We start from the raw sequence: 11,375 nt of genomic DNA, 5'->3' as shown, positions 1-11,375 counted from the left end.
CTCCTCCTTTAAACCTCAAGTTGACAATCTGGGATGTTATTGAGGGAATAAACAGTTTCTTTTTCCTGCTACATTCCCACCAGTGACAGATTACTGTGATAGCGTGTCTATTCGAGCCTCGGCCGAGTGTCTAAGATCTGTTGACAGACTTTATCACAGTCCTTCAAGATTTATCAGTCATGTCAGAACTCATCACTGTACGCCCCGCTCCCCGGCTGGGCGGGCGTCTCTTGCTGTCTGCAGACTAACTCACTGGCTGATTTCTGTATATCAGGCCTTTTTAAAGTTGCTGCCACCCTACAATATTCGTGTTTTTATGAACCCTGTTTGTGCCTTGGATATAATCTCTGATCCCAGAGCTCTGATGAGCTTCTATTTTGTAATGAGATTCTGCAAAATATGTTATTTGTCAAAACATAATTATTGAAATATGACTCAGACATGCAGGATAGACATTCAGTGATTCTTATAGCATATTTAGGTGTGTGTGTGTGTGTGTGTGTTCATCGTCCAAGTGCACTGAAAGCCTCCCCCTTGCTGTTCATGTTGCTATGACCAAACTTCTGCAGTGGAGGGAGTGATGTTTTCTAATGGTGCAGATAAAACACCAGCTGTTGTTTCTGATAGTGAAAACAGCAGAGAAGTGACTGTTTGGGACGTGCGCTGTACTTTCAGTCATAGTCAGAGGAAGCGCTTCTCGCCAGAGCTTCAAAGTAGCTCTCCTAGAGGCCGTCTCGTAGCTCGGATGTGAGCATCCCCTGTGGTGCCCGGCCCGTGGCGCCCAGGCCGCGGTGCTGGTCGGTCTGCAGGTGAACGTGGCAGTGTGGAACTGTACCTGCAAATGCTTCCATTTCTGTGCAAGGCATTGCTATCTATGTCTAAGTAGTGAAACACAGGGTTTCAACTGCTATCGTCTGTTTTGCACCTTTATTCACATGTGGCATAAAACGTGAATTCCCCATAATGAGTATCAGTGGCTTTGCTGCAGGAGGAAGCCCCTTTTTTCCCATTTGAATTGCTTGCAAACAGCTCAGGAGGCATCTGTTCACTAGGGGCCATCGTGTTGTTTTCTCTTGGTGCGCCCTTCAGCTTTTTCCCTTTCATTTATCCACTTGTGAAGACAAACGCTGTCACATCCAAGATGCCAGTCTCACTCTATAGAACTCCCAGTGATAGTGTCTGATAACAGAAGGAGGCTCAGCCACCCCCCGAGAATAGAAATGAGTAAATAAGAAAAATAAAACAGAGACTGGAGAGGAGAGCTATAGATGTTTGGGGAACAGTAAGTGTGCATGTTGCACGTCATCACTGAAAACCAGGTGTCTCAAATTTGGTCAACCTGATTAAAAATAAATAAATAAAAAGTGTTCCTTTAAGGTTTTAGACAATTCCTGGTCACAAAGCTGAAAACAGACCTGCTCTCATTAACGCCTGAAATGTTGGTGTTGTGTTCGTGTGTTCATCCAGTAAGATGGCTGTGGAACCAGATGCAGCCGTGGTGTGAGTGTGTTACCAGCTCCATGCGCTTGCGGCTGCTGTCCTGCTCTCTCTGGGTCAGCTCCTCCACTTCCAGCCTCATGTCCTGCAGCCGCTGCTGGTAGTAGCGGGCATTCTCTCTCTCCCGAGCTTCAGCCTGGGCGCTCTGCTCCAGCTCCTCTCCAAGACGAACCACGCTGTCCCTTAAACGCAACACCAACACCTGTGCGCATACACCAGAGTTGAGATTGTCACGTGCAGGGAGTAAAATATTACATGTGTGGAAACTGGATATGAACGCTCCGGTCTTACCTCAAACCTCTTGACTTGCCCTCTCTGAAACTCCAGCTTATTTTCCAGGTCACATACACGGGCCTCCTGTTTACTGACAATACTACGCCCCACAGTGGATGACTCCAGGAACTGCACCCTCAACGCACACTGCTGGAGCTGCATAACGGGTAGGTGGAGAGACGGAGTCAAAAATCATTCGGAGAGCCAAATTATGCACAAATCCAATCAGTGAGTGTGACCACGCTGCACCTGAAGCTGGCAGTTATACTGAGATCTGTAACAAGGAGGTTCAGTGATGCACAGATCCACTATAATCTCACATCCACTGGTTTCACCAGCATGTTTGGGTCATAAACCTCTCGGTGCTGGGTTCATTTCCTGATAGTCTAACAGACGTTACCTCTTCCTGGAGAGAATGTCGCTGTTTCTTCACCTCCTCTAGTTCAGCTTGTAGCTCTCTGATCTGAGAAATGTCACTGGAGGACTGGAGCAGACAGAGAGAGTGAGACAGATCCGATCCCCAGATGAACAACAGAGCTAGAAAGACAAAGTGTAGGACCAACCTGTGCAATGAGTGCTTTGTGCTTCTTCATCAGTTCATTGAGGTCTTCCTGGTCCTCCTCAAGCCTCTTCAGCAGGTCCACCTTCTCATGCTGCAGCAGGGCTAACTGCTCATCCACCTGGACACACGAGCTTGGAGAGGTCAGCGTGTTATATGCACAAATCCCTCACTTCCTGTTTGACTGAAACAGTGGTCCCTGCTGCCAAAATCCAGATGACAGACTGATGGCGATAAAAGTTTGAACAGGGTTACCTTCATTACTTCTGATTTATACTGGTGGCAGCCTTGGCTTTGGCCTGTCAGGCTCAGGTGGAGGCTTCAGTATCTTATGTTTTTCCTTTATTCTGTCTTAACTGTTTTTATCCTGGTTTTTAATGCTTTCTTAAATGTTGTTAATGTTTTCTCTGCCTGTGGAAATCACTTGGAAATGCCTCTGTGTTCAAAATGTCTTGTATAAATAAAGCTGCCTTGGCTTGTTTTAAAGGTCAATGCCACCGACGGCTGCTACATTATTCCAGCTCCACTTGGCTCCCATTCAAAAAGCATCAACTTCTCTCCAGAAATATTAAGTCAATAATGTTTTTCCAGGAGACATTATGGTCTCAACCCCTGAATCCATGCCCTCTGCTAAGTGTACTGGTGTTAAAGGTGGAAGTTATTCTTGCATTAATACACTCTGCAGGCTTAGAGAAGCTCTGATGGACAGGTGTGATGCCCCCTCCAGCTCCTGGACTCACCCTGAACCAGACTCTCAGAGATGCTGTTTCTTTAATAAACCTCAGTCTCCCAGACAGACAGTTCTGCTGTGGCTGTGGTGAAGGACTAATAAGGCCCTCAGAGATGCTGTCACACATTGTTTTGTTAAGTTTAATGATTATGATTCCTGGCCTGCTATAACATAATTGACCTAACATTAGCATTAAGTCAGTGCATTATGCAGTCCAGCAGCTAGCCTGCTAATCAATGACTGACTGTGGCTCTGGTGCACAGGTGGCATTTTTACTGTTTTATTTAGCTTTTAGTGTTTTATTTAACTGACATTCAAGTGAAACACAACTTTGTGTCTTAACATTTAGCAGGTAGTGCATCACACAGCATAGCATTTGTGGTTTGACACTGTAGTTAGCCGGAGGAAAGTATGTCTGCCATGTTCAGTAAGCTAGCATTCGATTTGAGGTGAAGACAACACCAAACAAAGCAGCTCCAATGCAAATCAGAGCCTGGAGGAAATCATTACATTTACATTTTGATTAACAGGTGACAATGTGCAGTTTCATTTTAAAAAGATGCTGCAAACGAACAGCAGCCAAGTCCAAGGCAGCAAGAGACGATGTCACAGAGTTTTGTGTTAGGCTTTGTATGTGCGTTTTCTTTTATTTTTGTTGTTCAAGATATAAATAAGTACATGCATGTAGTGTAGTTTTTTGTGCATTTGTGCACACTATCTTTACTTTTCTCACTTTTCTGCCCTTGAGGCGTCATCATCCTGTGTTATTTGCCAGGTTGCTCTAATAGTCTTTTTTCCCATCTGGCTGAAGAAGCCCAGACTTCATGTCTCCCCACAGCCTCTGAAGCCAAACCTACTACTCCCACCAGAAAGGCTTCGTGTTAGACTCTCCAAGTCACCGAACTCTATGAGAGGATCAACACCACCATTTGGTGTTTTGGTAGTAGTGGAGCCTGCTGTTAAACATGTTGCTCCAAAATCTCCCCCATCCCCACCATATTCATCCAAGTGTGGAGTGAGCTCTGAGTGCCTGTACTGGAACCATCTGCATTTGTTATGTCACTCCACTCATTTTATTCATGCTTCTCATTTGTCATCTGTCTTCAAATGCATCAGTTTCAGCACACTCACCATGCCTTTCTGCTTGCAGATATTTTCCAGTTCAATCTGAGTGTTCTCCAACTCCTGCGAGAGCGTCACCTGAATGCCCTCAGCCTTGAGTCGCCTCGCTTCACTATCCTCAAGCTAATTGGAAACACAGACAGTGCATGAATGTATCTGAAACTAAGCACAAAGTGGCACATCAGAGTCACAGCGTACTGTAGGTGAGTGTACCTGGCAGTGTAGCCGCTCTATCTGATCTTTGCTGCCATTGGGCAGCTTCTGTCCTGAGCTGTCGATGGTGGCAAGAAGCAGCTGGGCGTCAGCCAACAGGGCACGAGTCCTCTTCAGATCTCTCCTCAGCTTCCTCTCCACATCGAAGTCTCTGTGCCCCACCTACAAGACATGGATTAACCCTTCCTTAAAGGAGAGCAACCCTAAAGCCTCTTACGAGGACAAAAACCCTGCTGTTCACTCTAAATACTTTAATAAACTTGAGCTGTTTGAAAGCTTGGCCACAGACCAGGTCCTGGCCACTTATAAGGAGTCCAGTTACATCCTTACAGTGACAGAGTGCTAAATTGCTACCACCTCTTTGCTGCATAGGCTTGTTTTGTGGTGCCTGGCACATTCATCACCACCACTCCACAACAATAATGATCTGGGATGTGCCAAAGTTGGCCAGACACTCAGTCAGCCCCTGTGGGAATAAACTTCACTGCAACAAACAAAAAGAGACCGAGCAGTGTAAAGCGTGTCTGTGAGGGTGTTGTATACCTGGTCACACAGAGTTGCAATGAGTCCTTCCAAGTCGTGCTTCTCATGAATCACCATCTGTTTCTCCTCATACTCCTGCTCCAACTGCATCTCCAACTGCCTCAGCTGCACACATACATGAACGGCCAGTGTGAACCAGCTTTTATTGTCCCTGACAGGGAGTTTCCCCTGCAGCAGGGTGCATAATGATAAGCATAAAAAGATCATCATCCGTGGAAGAGCATAAAAATAAACAGCTCACAATAAGAGAAGCCTCCTAACTACGTTCTGTTGAATAACTCAGCAAAGGTTTGGAGGGAATAAATCTCAGTCCCTCACTAAGGAGATAATGAGCATGACCCTGACGCTTTAGATTGACATCTGTAATCCTTCCAAACACCTGAACCATATTCTGCATTTCCCAACAGGAAACTCTCGAGGGACTGAGATTCAGTCATGTAGCTGAGCTAGAACTATTAATAGCAAGCTAATTTGCTAGCATGTTTACTACAGTTGGCTATGTGAGCCATGTACAGAATATTTCTGCTGAACACTGTTTATTTTATTGTGTTTATTAAAAATGTGAAAATGGACCCTTTTCAGTTGGAACCGATTACTGGAAATGATGTTTGTTGTACTGGCCTGAGGCCTAGGCCTTGCTCTACAGTCCAACACATCTTCAGTCAGACAGATGCACAAATTAAACAAACAAACAATCTGAGGGACACTTCACTAATACGACTGTAACAAAAAATGAGACCTTATCTTAAATATTAGGGTTCTTTAAATCATTTGCTGTTTGCCAGCTTCTCAAAATGTGAGGAGTTGGTGTTTTCCTGTTTTATATTATTGTAAGTTGCTGCAAGAGCGAGGCAGAGGGCTTTATATAACATTTCTAAAGGTGGCTCCACTCCTGCATCCACCTGCAGGCTCTGATGCTGCACTGGGGAAAGTTAACATCATCACTGCCAGGCCTCTCTTACGCTCAGTTTCCTAAATATCTACTCGGTATACATTCACACACCACAGTAATCCTGTCATGTGTGTTGGCTCACTGAAATATACTCGGTGCCACAGAAGCTGATCTGATGGTGACATGACGGGCTGGCTGAGACAACCCGTGGAAATGCTGTGCCTGTGCACGGAGGTAAATGCAGAGAGGTGATGCAAGTCTCATTACATAACGTTTTGAAATAGGAAAACACACACGTGGGTGTTTCACAAAAGAGAATCAGGTTTTCTTCTTCCAGCCAGAGAAGGACATTCAAAAAGAGGTATCTGTAAACAAACAACCCAGAAAGTCCAGCGTTGGCGGAGGCTGATTGATTACTCAACAAAAGTGTCTATTATACTGTCACGACTAAATCTTCATTTAGAATCAGGGCAGCACCGTTTGTACAAACACCAGCACCAGTGAAATTAACATAACTGTCTACATCTTGTGTTTGATGACAACAATCATCAGGCTTCTCCAGAGGAATCACCTCTGGGACCAAAATCAATCTAAGTAAAGTTATTATTTATCGAGATGATGAATTTTGTTGTAATAAGCTTCAAGACGAATGCGAGTCAGGACACACGAGGTTCCCAGTTCAGGCGGTTTACTTTACGACCTGGGGTGAACACTGTTAACATAACATAACATAAATCCCCGTCATCCAAACCCTACGCTCATCTTGTGTTTCATACCTAATATGGCAACTCTAAATGTACGTGGCATCGTACAGAGTGGAGACTTCGTGGGCCCTTCAGTGCCGTGCAATGCAAACTGATCTACAAGTCAATGATTCATATTCTCAACAGGTCTCAACCTTTTGTAAGCAGAACTTGCAGCATGTCTGTGGCAAAACACTACGCTAGCTGGGGACACAAGCAAGGTTAATACTGTGAACCCACGTAAAATAAACCTAAAAAATTAGAAGGAGCCAATTAAAATAAGTTGAAGATTAAACTTAATCCAACATTTATTAATTTTAAAACGCTGCACATCTTTTCTCCCTCGTGTCTCTGAAAATGTTGCAGGTCGTTTCCAATTAGGAATCATTTAGATATTTCAACCACGTATTAAAAACTTCAGCATTTAATTTCCCACATGAAAAGATCTTGGAACTTAACTGATGACACAACAGTTGCAGAATCAAAACTAGAACAGCTCTGAGTCTGTTTTGGGTCACATCCTGCACCATCATGACGGTCACCAGCTGGTGCCAAATGAATGCTTGGATGCTTGTATACCCCATGTTCACATACCCCAATCAGCTCCCAGAACATCCTTGACAAAACTGATGGAAGAAGTAACTCTTCAGTCTTTGGACCACAGACTTTAAACAGTGACCTGTGAGTGGCCTTCAGCTATGAATGGTACTGTGATTACTGTGCTTGTGAACTGTGCTTGACCCACCCGTCTTTGAGAGGACTTGTGGACATCCTCTAACTCCTCTTCTTTATCCTCCAACTCCTTCTGATGCATCTGCTTTGTCCTCTCCATTTCCATCTCAAACCGCATGTGGACCTATGAGAGGACAGAGGAGTGAGGGGAGGCGGGGAGCGCTGAGTCAACGTCGCCGAACAAGCCGCTGTGCGCTGTACACACCTGCTCCTGCTGTTGTATTTTGGCCGTGAGCTTGGTGATTTCCTCCGCTCTCTCATTGGCCTGGCTCTCCAGGAGACGAAGCTGTTTCTTGAGGTCCGGTAGTGAGTCGGAGGCGAGGTGCACGGGCAGGCTGAGGTCTCGGATCTGAGCGCACAGCTCCTCCTTCTGCTTCTGCAGACGGCCCACCTCTGACTGGCTCTCCTGCACACACCCACACAGGCACAGCACAGTTTACACCACTGGTATCTGGTCACTGCAGTGTCTCTGGAGCCTGTGCACATTAAACAGCTCTGTCTTGCTCAGGTATGGGAGAAGAAACTAAAGCACACAACATGCAGGAGTGCAAAGAACACAAACAGCAAAGTTTCTTGTGGGAAACAGAGGAAACAGTCTCATCTTACACTAAACTCCTGTTATAAAGTTATAAAGACAATCTTTTAAATCCTGCATTTAAGGAACAGCAGTTAGTTTTATTGTACTTAATGCAAAACTCTCACAGCCCCTAAATTGTAATTGAACATTTTAAAATTATTGGTAAGCTAAGAGGTCACTTTTAGCCTTCTTTAGCTCACAGTTTTGGATTTACACCACGTTTACTGTTGCTGGTTTATATCAGTGCTAATGTAACGACAAACTAACACAAAAAATGTATTTTTTAGGATGAAAATGAGAATAAACTAAATAAAAGCAGCATTTAATTTTAAGAATTATGACAAAATGTTTGACATTTTTCATCAACAAATTAAAAATAGATGATAATATGAAAAAAAGTTGATCTAGCTTCTTACATCTGTTGCCTAACAACAGGTTGACAGACTAAACTCATTTGCAATCCAGTGAGAATTAGACAAGAAGGCACTAAAACAGTTGAGGTAAACGAGGAAAACGCAGCATCAGCCGACGTTCATGAGCAGGTCAGGTCAGTGAACAGGAAGCTGTGGAGTCGGTCAGCTCCAGGTGAACTTGAGCGGTCGACCACGTGAACCTGCCTCCAGATGTCGGCTGAACTAATCTCACTGTGTTATAGTTGTTATTGGTTTAGCTTTTCCTCTCAGGCTGAACTCGACGAGCAGCTTCTGCACATCACATGGACACTGTGCGTAAACAAATAAACAACGTTTCCACAAACCTCACAACAAACAGGAAGAGCACCTGTAACCATGGAAACTCACAACACTTCAAAATGTTTTGAAGAAAAAAATGTCAAAAATGACAAAAACTAGGCTAAAATTTATTTAGTTTCCATTGACTGAAGCTAACAAAAGACTAAAATTTGACCAAAACTAATATAGATTTTGTCAAAACATTCAAGCTGAATCAAATTCAGGTGCCAAAATTCACACAGGGTCATTTCCACAGCTCTCACCAGCCTGCGCCTGCAGTGTGGCATCACACAAACCTTTGAGCCATGTGCTGCCGAGCACTCTGGCAGCCTTATGTCAAATCCACACATCAAACGTCTCTGACTCATCAATCTGAAGTGCATCATCACTGTGTGACACCTGTTCATGAATCAGATGCAACTGAAACTCATTTGTTCTGTCCAGGTTAACGTGATGAACAGTGGCCAAAGCACATGATCCTGTCACAGGTGTGTTAATGTAGGCTGCTTCGTCCAGGATGGAGCTGAGAGCACATTGTGTCAATATGTCATTAGCACCAGTGCGCTGCAGGACGGCATGAAGTACTTGTTAGTTTCTACTCATGTGTCGTTAAAAAACAAATCTACCGTCTGGCCCTCTGGGAGCTGACTCATGTCATAGGCCTAGCTCCTTCTCAGCGGTTTCCTGCATTTTGTGCAGACATACCTATAAATATGTAGTGTACAGTGTACACATAAATACACACAAACCTGCAGGTTGCGGCGCAGAGCGTATATCTCAGCCCCCAGAGCAGTGCTTTCCTGAATAGCTTTGTCCTTTTGCTCTCTCTCATTGTCAGCTTCCTCCAGAGCCTGAGTCAGTTCACTGTCAAACCTGAACAAACAAAAACACACAGAGAAACAGAAACAGATGCTTCAGGTAAAATACTGCAGAATGATATCACTCAGCTGGGCAAAAGTGAACGTCAGCACTCAGAAGAGCCGTCCTGCCTGTCCTGTAGAGGGCTGTGGGGGAGCTGGAGCCAACCCAGCTGATACTGGGTTAACTGGTGACTCTAAATTGCCTGTAAGTGTGAGTGTGAGCAGATGTCTGTGTGTGACAGTGAAAATAAACTGACTAAAACCACCAACCAGGAGATGACCTTCAGACTGAAGTATGGTCTGAACTCGAGCCTTTCCTCCTTTAATGACTGGTAGTCAAACCAATTATAGAACCTACCTTTTTTAAAAAGGTTTTATCCTGTTGCTTGTAAAGCAACAGGATAAAACAAATAAATTCTCACAAAGCAAGAAAAAAGAACCTGGACTGGCCATTAAAGCAGTAGAGAGTGATTCCCTCATCACTGCAGAATAAGCCAACTAACAGCCGATGAGCCTCAGCCCAGTGCTCCCTCTCTATTTTAGCTCCGTGTTCGGTCTCCACCACCTCCTGAGGGAAACCTCTGGCTCTGGAGCTGCTAAACGCTCCACTGTGCTCCTACAGCAGCACTGTCACAGTGTTGTCATGGGCTGATACACTGTTACAATAAGAGATTCAGGTTAAAGGTCATACTGAAAGCACACTGTGAGAGTGATAAACATGACGGGGCAGTGAGAAGACAGGACAGTTTCAGAGCTGCTCAGAGGAACACGTGGACACAGACCTTCTCTGTTTGCGCTCCAGCTCATGTATGCGGCTCTGCAGACTGTCAGTGAGGACTCGGGCATCCTGAAGGTCAGAGGTTACACGGCGACAGTGACGTTTCAGTTCTGTCACACTCCTCCTGGACTGCTCCAGCTGGGCCTGCAGCGTCGCCACCTGCACACACACACACACACACACACACACACACACACACATGCAGTGTAGCTGCTGTCGGACATTTAATCTCCCATTAAGTGCGTCGTCATGCCCTGGCTCACCTTGGTATCGAGCTGCTGTCGGGTCTGTCTCTCCGTCTCCAGCTTTTCCTCTGTCTGCTTCAGTCGTCTGCGGACAAACTCCACCTCGGTCTGGCAGCACTCCAGCTGCATGGCCAGCTCACTTTCTGTGTGGGCAGAGAGATGTGACTTTGTCTGGGGTGACCGCCAGGGTCGCTTTACATCCACTGCCATTGTTAGCTTGAAACCAGTTGTCTCCAGACGAGTGCTGAAGATGATTCAGGTCTGTGTGGCACCTAAACCACACAGTAATGATGCTGGCTGCCTGGTTTGGGCAAAAGCTTGTTAGCGTTAAAGCCACTGTGGGTGTGTCACTGCATGCTTGTTACCAAGCATTTTGAAATGAAGCAAACCTCCATTTTCTCTAAAAATTCATGGCAATTAGCAAGACAGCACTTCGTTTGTGTTTGTGTGTGTAATGTTAGAGGAAAAGAAGGAATCCCAGGATCTGCCATAATGAGTGTCCTGCTACAGACATTAATCATTAGCTGGTAAAGACAAAACTGGAGCACCACCACATCGTGTTCTTTGTCAGACTTTTCAACTTATTAGGGCGTATATATTTGCAAATGTACTTTTTTTTATTGCCTTTCAACCCCTCGGCTTTCTAAGAAAAGAAACAACATATCCAGTAGAACATAAACCAGGGTGGGCAGCTCGTTATACATGACATTATGCAGAATAAACTGTACAGACAAATTTAAACTAAGTAGGATAAAAAGTCCAGGGACACTTTTGTGCTTTATGCAGTTTGAGCCTGTGCAGCTGAACAATCACTGAAAAGCAAAAATACTCAACTCAGTTTATCGAAAAAGCCATAAAATAAAACAGCAAACACATTCCT

The 11,375-nt window shown here is 44.8% G+C and overlaps 1 protein-coding gene across 1 annotated transcript in view; it reads right to left on the bottom strand.

Annotated features, from left to right (window-relative positions):
* The window catches only part of myo18b (myosin XVIIIB), a 37,994-nt gene that overhangs the window by 3,219 nt on the left and 23,400 nt on the right, over window positions 1–11,375 (bottom strand). The window contains exons 27-38 of the mRNA XM_020625104.1: window positions 10,514–10,638; window positions 10,255–10,409; window positions 9,362–9,485; window positions 7,510–7,710; window positions 7,318–7,428; window positions 4,938–5,042; window positions 4,395–4,556; window positions 4,191–4,304; window positions 2,334–2,450; window positions 2,171–2,254; window positions 1,789–1,926; window positions 1,514–1,699 (exon numbers count right to left, since the gene is read on the bottom strand). Coding sequence (XP_020480760.1) covers window positions 1,514–1,699; window positions 1,789–1,926; window positions 2,171–2,254; window positions 2,334–2,450; window positions 4,191–4,304; window positions 4,395–4,556; window positions 4,938–5,042; window positions 7,318–7,428; window positions 7,510–7,710; window positions 9,362–9,485; window positions 10,255–10,409; window positions 10,514–10,638 — 1,622 coding nt within the window. The remainder of the gene's footprint in view (window positions 1–1,513; window positions 1,700–1,788; window positions 1,927–2,170; window positions 2,255–2,333; window positions 2,451–4,190; window positions 4,305–4,394; window positions 4,557–4,937; window positions 5,043–7,317; window positions 7,429–7,509; window positions 7,711–9,361; window positions 9,486–10,254; window positions 10,410–10,513; window positions 10,639–11,375) is intronic.

This window comes from Monopterus albus, unplaced genomic scaffold (genome assembly GCF_001952655.1).
Source record: "Monopterus albus unplaced genomic scaffold, M_albus_1.0 scaffold346.1, whole genome shotgun sequence".
Lineage (NCBI taxonomy): Eukaryota > Metazoa > Chordata > Actinopteri > Synbranchiformes > Synbranchidae > Monopterus > Monopterus albus.
This window is presented reverse-complemented; position numbering and strand designations above follow the sequence as displayed.